Source organism: Centropristis striata, chromosome 9 (genome assembly GCF_030273125.1).
Source record: "Centropristis striata isolate RG_2023a ecotype Rhode Island chromosome 9, C.striata_1.0, whole genome shotgun sequence".
NCBI lineage: Eukaryota > Metazoa > Chordata > Actinopteri > Perciformes > Serranidae > Centropristis > Centropristis striata.
In genome coordinates, this window is record NC_081525.1 from 8,295,141 (window position 1) to 8,313,110 (window position 17,970).

General features: G+C 39.8%; 1 protein-coding gene across 1 annotated transcript in view; it reads right to left on the minus strand.

The window, feature by feature from the left end:
- Positions 1 to 1,977: 1,977 nt before the first annotated feature.
- LOC131978005 (BMP/retinoic acid-inducible neural-specific protein 3-like) overlaps positions 1,978 to 17,970 on the minus strand; it is a 64,236-nt gene continuing 48,243 nt past the window's right edge. Inside the window, exons 6-9 of the mRNA XM_059341495.1 lie at positions 17,586 to 17,822; positions 14,521 to 14,743; positions 7,546 to 7,888; positions 1,978 to 6,140 (exon numbers count right to left, since the gene is read on the minus strand). Of these exons, the coding sequence (XP_059197478.1) occupies positions 5,370 to 6,140; positions 7,546 to 7,888; positions 14,521 to 14,743; positions 17,586 to 17,822 (1,574 nt within the window). The 3' untranslated portion in view covers positions 1,978 to 5,369. The remainder of the gene's footprint in view (positions 6,141 to 7,545; positions 7,889 to 14,520; positions 14,744 to 17,585; positions 17,823 to 17,970) is intronic.

Here is a 17,970-nt window from a genome sequence, read left to right on the forward strand (position 1 = left end):
CACGAAGGCATGTGAACGTTAACAGATTAGAGGTGGCATCTTATACCTGACATTAATAATGCAAACACAGTCTTTGACCTACAGCACAGAGGTGTTTGATCTGTGACTGAAGCATCTCTTTAACATCAATTAATCATTATTTATCTGGGAGCATTTATTTAAGTAATGTTAGGAAGAAAATGCTGGACTCTGCCCATGACTGAGACAGAACCTACACAGCTCCACACATACCCTGACTCAATTTACAGTATATGTTTCAATCACTTGCCCAGCTTAATTTAACCCTTTGATGCACAACATGGGTCTAAAGTGACCCGACAGAGTTTTTATGTTCTATATCTTTGCAATAACTTATTTTCATCATTCAGTATTCCAGGCTTTCCTCAATTAGTTTGTTTTTTATCATCATACATCCTAATTTTATGTTTTCCTTTATTCATTTTTTAATAAAATCCCTTTTTGTGTCACTACTCTTCGAATGCACTATATGGGTAAAAAATTATCCATACCCATTTTTTTTAGCTTAGTAGCTTGCTAAGCTAACTACTTAGCTAACTTCTTGGCTAAGTAGCTTGCTAAAGTAACTACGTAGCTAACTTCTTGGCTAAGTAGTTAGCTTAGCAAGCTACTTAGCCAAATTGTTAGCTATGTAATAATACAAAACGTTTTTTTCTTCATAAAGTATGAGTGGCAAAATGGAAATAATGATCTCTAAAGAATACTTGGAATATTAAATCATAAAATAAGTTGATATGAATAGAGCAACACACAGCAAGTATTAAATAACATGGGATATGAATGCGGGTCATTTTTTAACAGTGTTGTGCATCAAAGGGTTAACGTGAATTTTTTTTTTAACCTGACATCTTTTAAAGCAAAGTACAAATATTTGTCACTAGCAGTTGATAATAAAGATAGTTTGACTTCAACTTGTTTACTTTCATTCCTCCAAGCCAGTTCTAACTTCACCATTCACACTATAAGGCATAAAGCCAAACTAATCTTCCTTAACCGCTTACCGAACTCGGGTCGAGAGGCGAGTACACCCTGGACAGGTCTCCAGACTATCACAGGGCTGACACATAGAGACAGCATTGTACAATTTAGAGTCACACCTACAACTTAGAGTCATCAATTAAACCTAGGTGCATGTTTTTGGACTGCGGGAGGAAGCGGGAGTACCCGGTGAGAACCCACGCTGACACGGGGAGAACATGCAAATCCCACACAGAAGAGCTGCAGGCCGGATTCGAACCGGCGACCCTCTTGCTGTGAGGCAAAACTGCTGACCTACTGACTACACCACCGTGTTGCCTCACTTATGTACAGCTTAGCAAAAATAATGAGCTAGCTAGTTAGCTTGCTTGCTAGTGCCATTATACACATTTAAGTTGTGAAAAGCTCTGTTTTGGTGCCATTCGTGGTGGCCATTGAAACACATTTGCCTCGTTAACAGCTGCTCAGGCTCAGAGTGTACCCAGCGAAGCGTTGTGTCTCATTATTAAACACTGGTACTGGTGGTAAACACAGTTAGCAAGAGTTGGTGATTATATGTCTGTGTACTGAATAAAAATGATTTAAAGCTAAAGATGATGTCACACTGTCTTAATGAACCTAAAATACAGATGCATGGCTACTACAATGCAGTGAAGTTATACCTACATTTATGATTCCACCTAATATATAAACAAAGGTTGTGCACATGGCAAATTAACTAGTATTCTGATAGATCTGGTGGTTTTTCTATCCTATAGTCAGTGTGTTGTTGAGGTCAGGCAACTAAAACAATTGCCTCAGGGTTAGAAAAAGATTGGAACACACACACACACACACACAGTTGGTACAAAATGGCCACTAATGTTAAAAGTTTGCTTTCTCTTCTTCGCCTCTACACACACACACACACACACACACACACACACACACAGTTTAACAATAGTTTGTTGAGCTGCTGTGCACTTGGGTTGGACAGAAAGTGCTGTGTGCTGCCTGAGCTTAATTGGTATTTGGTCCCATCACCTTGTCTAAACTGGCCATGCAACAGAAGAAGCTCATCAGCAGAACAATAGCAGCAGCTGCTGTCCTCTGTCAGTGTCTACACTGAATCTGTTCAGCCCCAGCACTGCTGTGCACTCAAGACATGTTTGACAGAGCTCAAAGCCCAATACACAAGCATTATCTGTTTGTCTTAGTTATTAAAAAAAAAAAAATCTTTAAAGCGTTGGGGAAAGGCTTGAGGTCGCAGTTATGTAGCGTGAGTGAAGAACGAGCTACAATACAGCTGAAGTCAGCTGCACTGATTAGAATGCAAGGTGTCCATTTTTATCACAGAAGCTGGGAAAGGTGGCTACAACACAATCAGTGTAATGTTACTAGCAAAATACTCTGGAACCTGGACTCTCATCATGTTTTGTATCCAACAAGTCCTCCAAACTATACCACCTCATATGTCATTTGTTCCTGCCCTTAAATACCACCCACAGTTCATAAATAAACGACTTTACGCTCGCAGGGAGATCAACATGTCCTCATACGTAAATGTATGTTTGTTGCAGTTTCATTTAGGCAACAAAACTAATTATCTCAGGACAAAAAACATATATGGTTAGGTGTTACTGGGGATTTCCACCAGGGACGTAGTGGCCGTGTACCGGCTGCGCTGCGGTTTTGCTCCATCCTCTGCCTGGCATCAATCCCCACCGGGCTCGTAACGCCATCGTAGTGAGCCAGCCGAATACTACGAGATCACGAGAACACGCGATAATCCTGAACCTATGGGAGACCGCGAGATCCTGTGATAAACTGTGCGTAAACAGCTTACTTTGGTTCTCCGACATGGAAGATCTGTTGATCTGGCCATCTATATATCTTCTATTCTATAGAAAGAATGTGTTATGTCATAAATGATTGTATGCTGTTCCACTTCAACAATCAGTCTCTCGTCATCCATGTCACCCACCCTCTGAGACACTTTGATTGATTGATTGCTGATCTGGTAAACCCGTTCATAACGTAATGTTGATGTGAAGTAGTTTTAGGCTACATGAACTGAGTATTGTGTTTCGAAAGGAGGCGGAAGTGTATTGTTAGATTTCCTGTCTGGTGCAATCTGCTCTATTAAGCTTCATGCGATTTAGCAACGGCTCGCATCAAAAATAGAAATGCTATGGATTGATGGCGCTGCAGAGCGGAGAGGCACGGCTGGGGCGATGCTGATGGAAATGGTCTCATTGATTAGAGTAGCAGCGATCAGATCCGGTGACCGCGACGCAGCCGTTACGCGGCCGGTGGAAATTAGGCTTTAAAAGGTAGATGTTGACATGAAATTGTGAAGCATAGATATTAAGTGATGCTACTTTAAAAAACATTATCTACACGCTGGGTAAAAGTCCTAGGTTTGTTTTGTTGTTTGTGCTTTATACTCAGTTGTCTTGCTTCCCCCTTTTGCTTTCACACTCTGCAATGTCATTTGGCGCCGTTCATAATTACTACGGGTACTAGAGGGCACGTACATATGGGTCGTAATTAGGTTTTGTACAAACAACACATGGGGTCCACTTTCAGGGGAGGACAGTCTCACTGTAGCGGACCCTGACCTTTATTCACTTCCACTCTGCATGTTGTGTTATGCTCCACTGCATTTGAACTGATAGCGAATGAGCTTCATGGCTTTTCAGCTTTACTGAGGAAAACTGCAAGCAAGTAAAACTGTAAGTAATACACGTCTCTTTACTATTAAAACTGTATAGTTGCAATTTCACAATAGTTTGCCTCACTGGATTACATAGTGTTTAACTTAATTGTTTGTTCTTAAAGAGAGGGGGAACAAATAGGCTCCTGTGGAAACAAATAGTGTCCATAGGAAATGTAGTCTTCATTTTCAGTAGATTAAACACTACCAACACAGAAAAAGGGAGGATATTTATTGTACTCACCTTAATCTCATTATGACAGTAACCCTAAAAAGATAAATGGCAGTTTGTTTTAAGGACTACATGTAGAACCTGTTACCTTGTTAGTTTGAATGGAGTAAAAGACAGCTTCTTTAATCAGACTTTCTGTGCATGTCCACATTTAAACAGTATATAATGCATGGTCTAAAGGACATAGCACAAGTGCGTTTAGGGTGTGTTTTGCAAGTTTAACTGTGCATAATATGAGTGCACAGTAAAGGCAAAGGGGCAAAAGGGTTGTATTTCAACTCTTAATAAATCACAAGTGTGAAATAATTAAACCAATCAGAGTGGAATCTTACATTAACTTCAACAGCCAGGTGTGCCTGCACCTGCTACATTGCTATACAAATGGCAGATTCAGCAGATTGGAGAAGCGAACAGTTTTCTGCTTAGGAAATGATTCTGCTTGTGCACAAAGTAAAAGAGTACAAGCAGACCACCTACAACTCCATTTGACTGCATATGAGCGAATGCACCAATAACCTATTTAACTGAGGAGGAGAGCTGCTGCACATTCCTGTGTGCGTAACAAGCAGAGTGCATTGGGAATCTTGAAAAGCAGGAAATACTGCATCATTGACTTTAGACCAGTTTTTTTGTTGTTGTGCCAACAGTGTGCCTTACTACACTTCATTTTAAGACCAACATGCCTACAGAACACAAATGGGCACTGAGCATGACAATGACGACTGCATCAGTCTGTAACTAGCAATGACAGTTGCGCTGTAATGTGCACATGGAAGTAACCTGTGTGGATGTTACAATTACTTAATCCAACTAGTTTACCCCGCCTCTAATTTGTGTATTTTAGAATACGAAGAAAGGTTGTTAAAAGTATCATGAAAAATATTCAAACAGCTGGAATCTGTTATAACATGATGTTTTAATATCAATTTATCTACAAAATCTTGACTGACACCACTGTATTCTGGTCTTTATGGAAAGTGCACTGTCACTGAAGCAAAGGAACATATAAAAGTTACAAACAAACATACTGTACCATTTTGCCATAAAATGTCCATTCATTTGGCACTGGTACTTACAGTATAAATGAGCAGAGTCATATTGAAACAGGATGGTTCAACTTTCATGTCGCGGTATTTGACTTTCTACTGTTGAATTCTTTTGTTGAAAGGTTCGTTCTTGTGAAACAGTTGTGCGTTTTCTTGCTGATCCACCTCATTCTTTATGATATAGCACGGCAGGTAGTTGCCACAAAACAGAAACCAAAACAACCAGATGAGTACATTCTTCAGCTGTCCACAGCTGGTATTCTCCTGATTTACCATACAGTTTGGTAATCCAAAGAGACGGAGCACGACTGTAAGCATCAGCACCACATTGGGCACCATCCTAATGTCCAGGAGTTCCCCTTCAGGCCATGTACAGTCCGGCTATCCCTTCAAGTAGCTGTTAACTGCACAACTTGGTGGTCTCGTAATCCATCGAATTGGGCAGACGTGAGCTGAAGGCCTGTAAGGAGGCATGAATGCGAACCACTTCGCTGGCAGTCAGTTTGAGCCGGTGCCGCAGAAGACAAGCAAACAAGTCCAACCTCTGTTGACCCGGAGGGGACAGCCGGTTCACCCGGTCTCGTATTTCCAAGAGCTGAAGCATGGCAGTGTCCTGGGAACCTTGGGTGTATGGGTAGTCCAGCTGCAGAATCAAGTCACGGATCGCCTCCGGGTCAAAGTGCATGCTGTAGCCAAAGACCTGAATGCTGTTGATTTTCATGTAGCCCAGGTTCCGAGCAGGATCCGTCACTTCTAAGGGCTCGTAATATATGCTGTCATTCACTCCATCTTGAGTCTTTATCCTGCTCCGAAGGTAGATATGGATAGTTTCAAAGAACGTCTTCCACTTGTTGCCCAGTGTCAGAGTCCAGTTATAGCACTCGAAGGGCAGGTCCAGCTTGGTGGCCTGCCAGTCTGGGAAACTGTTCTCATTGACAGGGATGTACCAGCTCTCTGAGTGGCTCCCTCCAAAGGGGTTGATGTATAGAGTAAGGACAGGCTCCAGGGTGCTGTTCTTTGTAAGGCAGATCTGGAGGGATACTCCCAGCAGCATGTGGACCATGTTGGCTTTGTACTTGTTGCTCTTCAGCGTCAGCAGCATCCTCTTTCTCCACGATGGATCAAACCAGCTGTTGAGTCGCATGTCATTGCTGATGAATATTGCATGGACCTATCAGACACATGAAAACAGCATTGGACTCATGAACACAGTGAGTACGTACATGCTGTAAAACATTATAATTGTATCAACATAAAGCATCATAACAACTGATTGGGATTATGTGCGTGGAATGCTCATGATTGAAGCACAAAGACTATTTCTCCCAATGATTTTTAAAGAAGCATCAGCAGTGAAATAAATGAAAACTTTCCGGACAACACAAATGTCTGCTTTGCGCCTAAAGTTGAAGTTGTGAAAACCAGAACTTTTTGGTTTTACTTCATACCACACTGCTGGTACTGACCAGGCGGCAATCTCCGTGTCTGAGCAGGGAGGCAAACTAGGAAGTGCCTTAAGCTGCATTCTACCGAAAATTCCAGCAGGGGACGCTAAGTTTGGCTGCAAAAAAAATCTGTCCATTCATTTTAGGACAACAATATAGTCTCAATAGCTAGTTAAAAATCTTCTTCAAGACAATTTGATGTTAATAGTTCTAATAATGGCCCCATTTAGAAGAAAATAGATGATAAAGAATCATATGATTTGGGGCGTGGCTACCTTTGATTGACAGGTCACTAACAATGCCAGCTGTCATCAGAACAGAAATGAATGTCCACGGCACTGTGTCAATAAAGTTATATATAACGTTATATAGATATAAAAAAGGATGTTTACCGATTTGGTCTCATAACTTTGACCCTTTCACTGTATTATCTCTTAATGACAGTTTATTTGAACGTTTTGTTCAGTAAAAATGTCTTGTTCAGCGTTTGGTTGGACTAAAAGACACTCCAAGGAGTCGCTGTTCATGCTGAACTCATGCTCATGAAGTTAATGCTGCAGTTAATGCTAACATGAATTTGCAGCGGCTTTGCTCAGTCAGGTTGAGGTGTAGAGAGGCTGTAGTCAGTGATCAGATCCCTCTCGCTCCTCCACAGTCCAAATATGGTTTGCTCCCCGTATCGGAAACAAGATGGCGACGAGTGTAATGATGAACTCGATACTACGTCCATTATTTATAGAGTCTATGGTACTGACCAGGTTTTGTTAACCAATTGCTGTAACTAGTAAGCATTAAGGCAAAAGTAAGACTATATGTTTTACCATGACTGACTAACCACATACCATCACCGATAGATCAAATCACTACAAAATCTGAATTGGTTTTGTTTAATATTATCTGTTTGAACCATCAGCTTCCACAGCTATAGAGAACATCTACAATGCATTTTGATAAATACAAGGAAAAGCATAGGGAAACTATGAAGTTATTCAGTAGCCAGAAGGGCAAGACTTTGAAATGCTGAGTGGCTCCCATGAGTAAGTACATCCTCCCCAGGATGCTGCTGTGAAAGACAGCTCAGCTCTGGGTCAGGCTGACATGATTAAACAAAAGGCTAAAGGAAGAAAATACCTCTAGTCTGCGGTCAGATCTCTGCAGTAGGTAGCCCAGCTCCAAATCCTGGAGGTCCGTCTCGAATCCCAGGTAGTTTTCTGTAGAATCTGCCACCATGGACCTGCATGCCCCCTGTGTCAGGGCGAAGCCTGGGTTGCAGCTCCCACAGCGGGTGTGGTTGTCTGGCGCACATGTTGCGCAGGCTGAGCCTTCCCCAATCAAGCAGGGCGGCGGGAGCTGACAGGGGCTGTGTTCATACCGGCAGCTGCAGCTGTGGAGCTCCTCAGAGAATGTACCAATCTGGTTATTCTCTGAGCAATACAGGAGAGACTGCAAATGACTCAGCCAGTAGGATTGAGGCCTGCACCAGGGACAGAAGAAAAACAGAAGAAGGAAGAGAGAGAGAGAGTGGTTATTGAACAGGGCTTATAGGATGAGCTGGTTTAATTGGTAGCCACTTATTAGGTCCGGGACACCTGTCTGGGTGTGCAGACAGCTTGCTCATTAAAAAAATATAAAGCATAATCAGCATGCAGACAGGCCCGAGAGGATTCAAGTAAGCATGGCTAAGGTCAGGTCCAAAGATCTCTGTTGTTTTTTTTTAGAAAGTTACATAACAGTTATTTCAACAGATATTCAATCTTTATTTTTCAGTGCATATTTTGCAATACGCAATAGAATACTGCTTACAACATAAAAACCCAAAACACTGTTAAATCAGATTATTGAGGTCACTCCTCCAATGACTTGTGGATTTATTGCTATTAAAATGTGTTCCTCATGTCACAGCTAAAGATTTGTGCTGAAGTGAAGTTGAATATTTCCAGCAGGATAAAGACCTCATGGTTGTAAATACCTTCATGCTATTAATTCAGACTGGCCTGACATCCCTGTGGAGTATTCCAGTTTTGTGTTGTCATAAAGTGCCAAATGGGTGCAGGTTAGATATTAAAAAAATATGAGCACAAACATCAGTGTTTGAAGAGGAAGAGAAAGTGAGAGACAGGAGAGAGAGACAAAGTCTTTGATCAGTTTGTGACATAAATATAAGACGTGCGCTACAGCCGTAGGGTAACTGACTCTCAGACATACGTATAATTCCCCCCATGTGGGCCAGAGTTTGATTCCCGTCTGTACCACTTTCTTGACTGTGATCCCTTTATGCCTCTTATCCTCTTTGCTCGCTGAAGAGAAGAAACTCACAGTATATACCGCTGGCTTTCCTTTCAGAGAAAAAAAAAAGGGTTTTCTTTGATGAAGGGTGTATTGTGGTAAACTTTATGCTAATCTGAAAATGTTTGTTGGATTACATTTGGGGCATCCTTCCTCCATATCCCAATCTTATTGTGTTTTTGGCAGTTGGAAGCAAGCCTGAGTTCAGGAAAATCACTGATTTGAATATCAAAACCCCCTAATGGAAAAAGCGGTCATGGGAAATGATCCGAAAAGGCTCTTCCTTTCCATCACACGCTACCTGTGGGCAAGGCATTTCACCTCCGGCAGCTTCAGCGGAGCAGAGCAGTCACCAAGACAAGACTGCAGTTGTTCTGTTAGTTCCCTGGTGTGATTATGTACAGCCTTCCTGCTCCCTGCAACTCTTCCTCCAAATTGCTGCTGTAACTCAGTGTATTCAAACTTCTGTGCTACTTTCAAAGCAGCAGGCAACTCTGAAAATGAAATCAGCCAAATATAAAGTTGCTGTTTTTTGGAGAAAAAAAAACCCTTTTTATAATAATCTCCCGGCAAGTTATTCAGAGGACACTCAAGCTCTTTTTCTACAGATAGTATTTTTTTTTAATAAAGGGAAAAACTCTGGGACTTAAACAAGATAGAGGGACTTCCTGGAGATTTGTGGACTTTTAAATTAAAAATATTGGATTCCCTGACACAAGACCCAGAGTATTGGTTGAAGAAATATAAAATACTTGGCCAAGATTATATCGACACCCAAGCATTACATTCTCATGTGATAATTGAGCATGTCATTGTCAATCAGTTAGCAATAATCTGTTGTTATGCCAGCCTGCACTCTTCTGGTTTTAGGTTTTCTGCAAGATTTTGGAAACTGGCTGCAGGGATTTGCTCCCATTCAGCCACAAGAGCATTAGTAAAGTACAAAACTGACGATCGGTGATAAGACCTGGGTTATATCTGGTCTTCCAGTTCATCCTAAAGGGGCACCATCCAGTCAAATTCTTCAACTGCAAACTGTGAAAACCATTCTTTATGGACCTGGCTTTGTTCATATTCATGTTGAAACAGAAAAAAAGCACTTACCAAAACAGTTGGAAACACAATGTTGTCTAAAATACCACCACAACCATCCAAAAACCCAAAATATACACAGCCGTGTAAGGTATGAATAAGCTTTGCTATAAAACTTTGGTGTTTTACAAACTGGACTCTATTTTCACACATTGAAAATCTTTTAGATAACGGCTACACTGGGTGCACTCAAAGGGCGCTTTCGCAACCCAAGTCAATTTGGTTGCTTTTGTATTTAGTCTGGTTTGCTTTCACAGTGCAGAAATGTGAGCCGACCAAATAAAATAAAAAGATTGGAACAGGGGCGTGTACGAAGGTGGAGGGCTGGAAATCTACTCACACTATTATTTCTTATTGGTTGAAAAGTTGGCAGCGAAAAAGGTAAACAAAGCAACATGGAGCCGAGTGCAAACCGAGTACATTTGATTCTAGCGGCCGTGATCTGCTCTGGTGTTCACCAAACTAATATGGAGAGAAATGCTCTGAACGAGTTGAGGCTCCAGGTCATCAACAATGTGCTGATACATTATTTCCACAGATGATGTGCTGCGATCAGACAGCTGTATAATCAGAGAAGGAGAGCCTTGATGCTGCTAACACGATCTGCTTCTATCATGAAGGCAAATATTAAGTTATTTTGTTGATAATTCTGCAATGGCAAATTAGCTTTAGCTCCATGGTAGCCGTGGTAGAGTGAAACTAAAGCACAATTAATCTCACAAATGCCTGCCTATGTTATAATAGTTTGGGATTTTTCATTAGATTTAGTTTAAATTTCATTGTGGATTTTTGTCTTCAAATTTAGTTAGTTATAATTCATTTTTAGAGTGAGTTTGCTAGCTTCAGTTTAGTTTTTAGTTTTTGAAAATGCTTAGTTTTAGTTTTAGTTTTTATTAGTTTTAGTGCTACTTTTTTTTTTTGTAATGTGTTGGGTGCTAGATTCAAAGAGGTCATAATACAATTTGCCTTTATTTCCTTTGGTTTATCCATCTTAGCCCCAATAAGGTTATTAACTCTTACAGTTTTGGGTGTTTTGAATTTTGGTTCGAAGTGTAGACATCCCAGTCTCAGTAAACATATTTACCATGTGTTCCTGCATGTTCACTAACCAGCAGCTTTTTAGTTGGAGCTAAATAAATACATTTCATATCAACCAAAACGGATTATGCAGTGTTTCCCCTACATGTATTCTGCCGCCGCAAAAAAATGTGATTTGTAATATCATGGCCAAATTGAAGACTTTCCCTTGCACACAGTGAAAGCACAACATCCAAAGAGTGTTGTGCTGGCGACACTTTTACCACAATAACTAAACGGTTTGCGCTACCGGGAAAATTCCAATGTTTTCTGAAAGCTGAGAAGTTGCTCTTTACAGCCAATATGGTGTCATTACGGTAATTTCAATCGCGCTTCTCCCGGAAGCCCACAAAGCAGGAATACACACACTCAGCGGTGGAGAAATAGAAACACTGGGTTGTGTATGAAAAAAGTTCAGGAAAACGAAGGACTTTTTCACTATAGTTTTATAACCACATAATACAGTTTCATAAAACTCTCGTTTTTATTTTTATTTCAGTTAACGAAAAAAAAAAATTCAATTCTAGTTTTCGTTATTTTGTTAGTTTTCGTTAACTATATTAACCTTGATGCCTGTGCAGGTATCCCACAGTCCACTGTGTATTGGTTCATTTCCTTTAATTGGGTCGAATTTTGGTTGGATTACGTTCACAGTGCAATCGTTTGGCACAAGAGTACGACTGGAGCGTTCACAAGCAGCCAAACGAACTGCAACAAGGATTTAACCGCATCAGAGTCCGATTAAAATGGACTAAACACACACAAAGCGCCCAAACACATCAGATCTTCCTGGCACCACTGTCCAACTCTCACTTCCTTCCACTGTTGTCAGAACAAGACTTCAGAACAAGAACATTTTACACAGCTGTGCTTATTTCCAGAACATTTCTTATTACCTCATGTTCAAACAAGTCAATTGGTCAATCAAAGCTAAAGCAAGCAAGGCAAGGCAATCAATGTGAAAAATTGAAAGGAAGAAGAGTCCAGCGTCATGATGTGCAATAATCAAGCCTTCTGGACATTTTTCTTCTCTACGAGTTCATGTAATTGAAACAGCGTGAGGCAGCAAAGATAAAATTGGTCTGATCTACTGAATCCCTTGACAAGTTAATTAAAAAGCTATTCAACATTTTTAGAGTCAAATCTTAATTGCACTCTCTTAGCAGTCAAACAAAGATGAGAGGACTCCTCCAGTGAAGCATTCAAGAACTTGACGCATATGAAAAAAATCCAGCACCTTCTTTTTGGAAGAAGTCTATGCACAAGAAAGGCATTTTCTAAGCTGATTAAAGCAGAAGTACTGAAAACATCACTTGAATGACAATGTGCATCATTATGCCTAATGGCAAAAGTTTGAGCACAAAGTGCCGTCTTATCATTACCCGCCTAATAAAAGCCAAGCTGACTGCTACTTCTACGGGCTTATTCTCTCATAATTGTCAGTGCAGAGAGAAAAAAAAGTAGCCCCCAGGAAGCAAAATCAATCACATATCTCTCATCTATCTCAAGTGCCTCAAACAGGATGTTAAAGGGAGGAGTGAGGAATTTTTCGAGAGCTTCCGTTTCTCTCGCAGGCAAAACTGACAAACATTCCACTCTCAGAGTCTTCCTATTGAGTATTGATATTTCTGTGAAGAGAGAAAAGAAAGGGAAAGCTTCATACTTGACGCGGCGGTAATAACATAGATAAACACCGCCTGGGTGAGGGCGATGACGCTCCCACTTCGTTTCCTTGCAAGCGGTTGGGAATATCACTTGCACAGATCAGTGATTAATGTGTGTTTTGGCAATGTGGTGGAGAGGACAACACAGATTGGTGGTGGTGGTGGTGGTGGTGGGGTGATTGTGAGAAAAGAAGAAGCAGTGAAACCGAGAGAGAGAGAGGCTGGACATTAAACAGAATGCACTGTATAGATTAATCTGCTGGTTGATTTATGTGTTGTGCTCTCCAGCATCACTGGCATTAGCCTGGAAGCTCAGTCAATCCAAACGCTTTGTGACTGACAGTGGTTGGATCCTCTCTGATGGAGGAGGGAAGTCTGATTTTACTTGTCTTGAAACAAACCTGGTCTCACAGAAATCCGTGGAATAGCCACGGAATCGCTCAAATTTCCGTGAAACTGACATGGATTTTGCTACAATGCAAGTTAATGACATATAAAGTCATGTGACTTTCAAGGTCCCGGCGGTCAGAACAAAAAACTTGGCGGACAGTTCTCTCATTTTTAGTGAAAAATCTATATTTTGACTTAAAAATGGATTTTGATCACATTTCTAGCGAGAAATATATGTTTTATTTTCTAAATCTTCACTCAGTGAATGTACATAATCACTTTGTATGTTGGAATAGCCACGGGATATGACTGTCATTAACTTGCATTGTAGCAAAATCCGTGTCAGTTTCACGGAAATTTGAGCGATTCCGTGGCTATTTCATGGATTTTGAGTTAAGCGAAATCCGTGGCTATTTCATGGATTTCTGTGAGACCATGTTGCTGATGGAGGAAGGAAGTCTGATTTTACTTGTCTTGAAACACTGTAGTTAGAAATTTGTCCTCCCCAGCATTGGCCAAACACTGAAATGGCCGATGTGTTTTTCTTTTTCACTGAGAAGTGACCTCTTGCTGATATGAGGAAAATAACTGTCCTATCTCAGCAGAAAAGGCTGAAGGTGGATGATGTTGTTATACCATCACAAAGAGTCCCAGAGGATGTCAAAGTGGAAGGTAGGCTGTATAAAAGACCCAACTTTGACTCAAGAGACTGTTTTCTAACAACAATCGTCATTGGTTTGATTTAACTTTGAAGGCAATATTCCTCCACCAAAAAGTTTTACTTCCTTAAACTAAACCTTGGCCATACAGTATTTAATAAATCTCAGAAGAAGAGAGAATATAAAATTGTAAAAATTACATTTTCTTCTTTTTGGCCATGAAACCAATGCAGAGTTTGGTTTCAGAGGGGTTTCATGGAGATAAAGTCCAATGAAATTAAATGAAGATTTCATGATTCCATGAAGATTTCATGAATCCATATAAAGATTTAATGTAGCGGAAACTTGCAGATTTCTGGAGTTGGAGCAGCTGATAAAAGCAAACTGAGGCAGGTACAGTCACATGCGATCTGCACATGAAAATAAAAAAAAACTGGGCTTAATTTGACTGAAAACCTCTTTTATCATATATATTTGTCCTGTTTTAATGGCATTTCACTGTATTTCAACATGTTGCATATTGCTTTTTTTTTTTGCAAAAGCTGTACAAAAGAGATAAAATGAAATCCTTTATATACATTAAAGGGGTATTGCGAGGGTATAGCAGTGAAATACCACCACAGCAATGGCAGCTTGTTTACTGCCACCTACGCCCCTGGATTATTCTATAGAACGATATGCAGGCTGTGGCTCCATGTACAGTAGCTTTGGGCAAAATATGGCAGAATCTCATAGGAAGCAGAAAGGGAAAAAATGTACCAAAGAGAACTACAAAAAAATAAAACCTTCTTTTATGTCAAAATGTTGACTGCAGTAGGTTGACTCAGGATCAAAGTTACCTCGTCTAAAGCATATCAAGGCTTTGTCAAACTGAAAATACATATCAGGGATATATAGTTAACGTACACATGAGAAATGTGATTTAGCGGTTACGTTACCGTTCTCTTGGTAGGCGGACTTGGGGCTGTCGGTGACATCTTTTACTGAGGCTGAAGAGCTTGAAGATGACTCTCTGGGCTCTTCTGGAGAGGACCCGCATGCTGTTCTCAAGCTGCTCATATCTCCACTGGAACAAGTTGTCCATTGACCACAAGTGTTGGATGCTTGACACATTCAGGAAATAGTTCTGTGGCAGCCTTGAATAAAATGCCTTGAATTCATCTGTAAGCACAGAAAAGACACAATACATAAGTGTCTCTCATCTTTCTATCATCAATACAGCATTGGCATGTTTATTTCCAAAAGAATTGTTAGTATCCACAGTCCTCTACACCAAGGTTATAATAGTGTTGGATTTTTCATTAGCTTTAGTTTTAATTTCGTTGTGATTTTTTGTTTTCAAATTCAGTTAGTTTTAATTAGTTTTTAGAGTGAGTTTACTAGTTTTAATTAGTTTTTATTTTCTGGAAAATGCTTAGTTTTAGCTTAGTTTTTATTAGTTTTAGTGTTTTTGTAATGGGGTATTTGTTGGGTGCCAGATTCAAAAAGGTCACAATGAATGTTTCCTTTATTTCCTTTGTCTTATCCATCTCAGCCCCAATAAGTTTACTAATTCATAAAACCAGATAGATTAAATAGATTTCATATCAACCAACGTATGAAGAAAGTTGACAAAGACGAAAACTAAGGAGATTTTCTCTATAATTTTAGTTAGTTTTAGTTAGTTTTGTAACCACACAATACAGTTTCAGTTAGTTATCGTTTTTATTTTTACTTCAGTTAACGAAAATGTTTTTTCAATTCTAGTTTTTGTTATTTCGTTAGTTTTCGTTAACTATAATAACCTTGCTCTACACTACATGCAATATAAAGTGCTTCATTTTAGTGGCATATTACTTCAACATATGATGGACATATTGCTTTTATACAATATATTACCAGCCACGTTATATGTTCTGACTTTATGACCTGATGAATATCACCTCAATGCTCCATTAAAAAATTGGCCAGTGCTCATTGGACTGTGGGAAGCTGTAAAACACAGAGGATGCACAAGTTGTGTCCTCCACTTCGAGGAAAAAAATATGGCTGCATTTCTCTGTTGCAACTGAGGGAACCTTTGCAATTGAACAGACCTTGGCAGACTGTTCTATTTGTGCTAGAAATGTGGACTTTGGAGTATCTACAGTAGAACTGGGGCACAGCATCTGGCAGGTGGTGCTTTGAAACCCACAACATTTTTCTCATGTTGAATAAAATGAAAAAAGGAAAGCAAAAGCTTCCAGAATGGCACTAAGAAGGTGGTAAAAGGCCACGGTGAAGCAGAAAGCAAGATATTTAAGGGAAACTTTGATGTAAGGATACTTTGTCAAAGTGTCATAATAACCACCATGATATAGCATTGTTGAAAAAATGCTAAATAAAGTCTCCCTGATACAGCATTGCTACTGAACACTCTGTGCTGAGAGTAAAAGTATTATTACCTTCAAAATGTTTATATTCCTAAGGGTGGACCTCCTTATTTCTCCTTTTACATTGCACCCTTGTGTGTTTTAGATATTTCTATTTGAGTTTGTTTTTATCTTTCACCTCATCAATGTCTCCCTAATTACACATGAAATAAGTTGATCGTGTTCTGTGAGAACAGTGGTGGAAGAAGTATTCAGATCCCGTACTTAAGTAAAAGTACTGATACAACACTATGAAATTACTCCACTACAAGTAAAATTCCTGCATTCAAAACTTACTTAAGTAAAAGTACAAAAGTATCAGCATCAAAATGTACTTAAAGTATCAAAAGTAAAAGTACTGGTTATGCCGAATGGACCCATTCAGATTGTTTTATATATTCTAAATATCTTATTACATTATTTGTATTGATGATTTTATGTAAGCAGGGTTTTAATTTTGTAAAGATATGGCTCATTTAAGTAGCCTACTTAATATACTGTTATAAGATTTGATAAAATAAAAAAAGTCTAATCACCTTAAATTGATCATATGTTTTATGTTGAATCTTGACCTGAAAAGTAACTAAAGCTGTCAGCTAAATGTAGTGGAGTAAAAAGTACAATATTTGCCTCAAAATGTAGTGGAGTAGAAGTATACATTTACAGAAAATAGAAACACTCAAGTAAAGTACAAGTACCTCAAAATTGTACTTAAGTACGGTACTTGAGTAAATGTACTTAGTTACTTTCCACCACTGTGTGAGAATGCAACAGCCAGATATTGTTACAATGAGCAGACAGAAAGTCCTGAAAAATAATAGCTACGTGTTTGGATTTCTGATCCTGTTATGTCCTGTTTTGTCACCATTTGGTTCAAGGTTAACAACAGCACTCGTAGCACTATTTGATCTCCATCTTCTTCAATGGTGAGACTACTTCCTGGCATCTCCCTCGGCTGAAAAAGCAGCAGAATAAAAGTGTGTGATATCCCTCGCTGAAGGACACATTTATGGCTCTTGCAGGTGTTTGTATTCTGGGCACGCTCCTGCCCTCACTTCACGCCCAGCTATTAAAACATAAACTTTGAAAGTAATTGCACTTAGGGATATTTCATACAAATCTGAGGAGTGGAAAAAACGACAGCCATTTTGATTTCACCTGAGTAATAATCGCCAAGGCAGGGTGACCGAGCACAGCAATAATAACCAAACATTATGCTAAGAGCCTCAGCTCAAACTCTGTTTCCCCGGTGATATGAAAAGCTGGACTGGCAATAAATGGGTTTTATAGCTGATTAATCTGCTCTAGACATATTGTAAACTACCTGAGCCGAAAGCTGTTGATTTTTTTTAATCCGGTCCTGTCTCACTGTTAATTTCCTTTATGCAGATAGTGTTCCAGCACCCAGGATTCACAACCAGCTATTATAGTCCACCTATAAATCACAGAATAGGGAGGAACATACATATAGGAACCTCACTTGGATTTATCGGTGCAGATAAAACACTTGAATTCATCCGCACTCCCTCTCATATGAATGATTTATGGATTTAAAGTTTGATTTTCCTGCATTTGGGATGAGAGAGCAAAAAAAAAAATCCTTCCTTTTTTACCTGATTCCTCAAACTCTTTATAGAGCATCCCCCAGGTCTCTGTGATCCTCTCCAGGCTCTCTTCCATGGCTTGGATGTCCATATAGGGACAGTTGCACTCTGGGAACTTGGGGTCACAGTGGCACCAGCAGTCGTTGTCCTTACAGACAAACTCCCCCTCTCCATTACAGGCGATGTAGCTGAGAGCAGCCTGCACAAAGCCCTCTCTTAAGTAGTCTGGGAGGATCACCTGCAAGCCTGTAAAACCAAGCAAGGTTTAGTATCGTCACGGAGAGAAAGTGCAGTGGCAATATGCTGGCTGAGCTTATAACTTACTCAATGAATTCTATAAATCTCTCTGATATTGCTGTTTATTTCATGTGCATACACTTTCCAGGAGAAATCT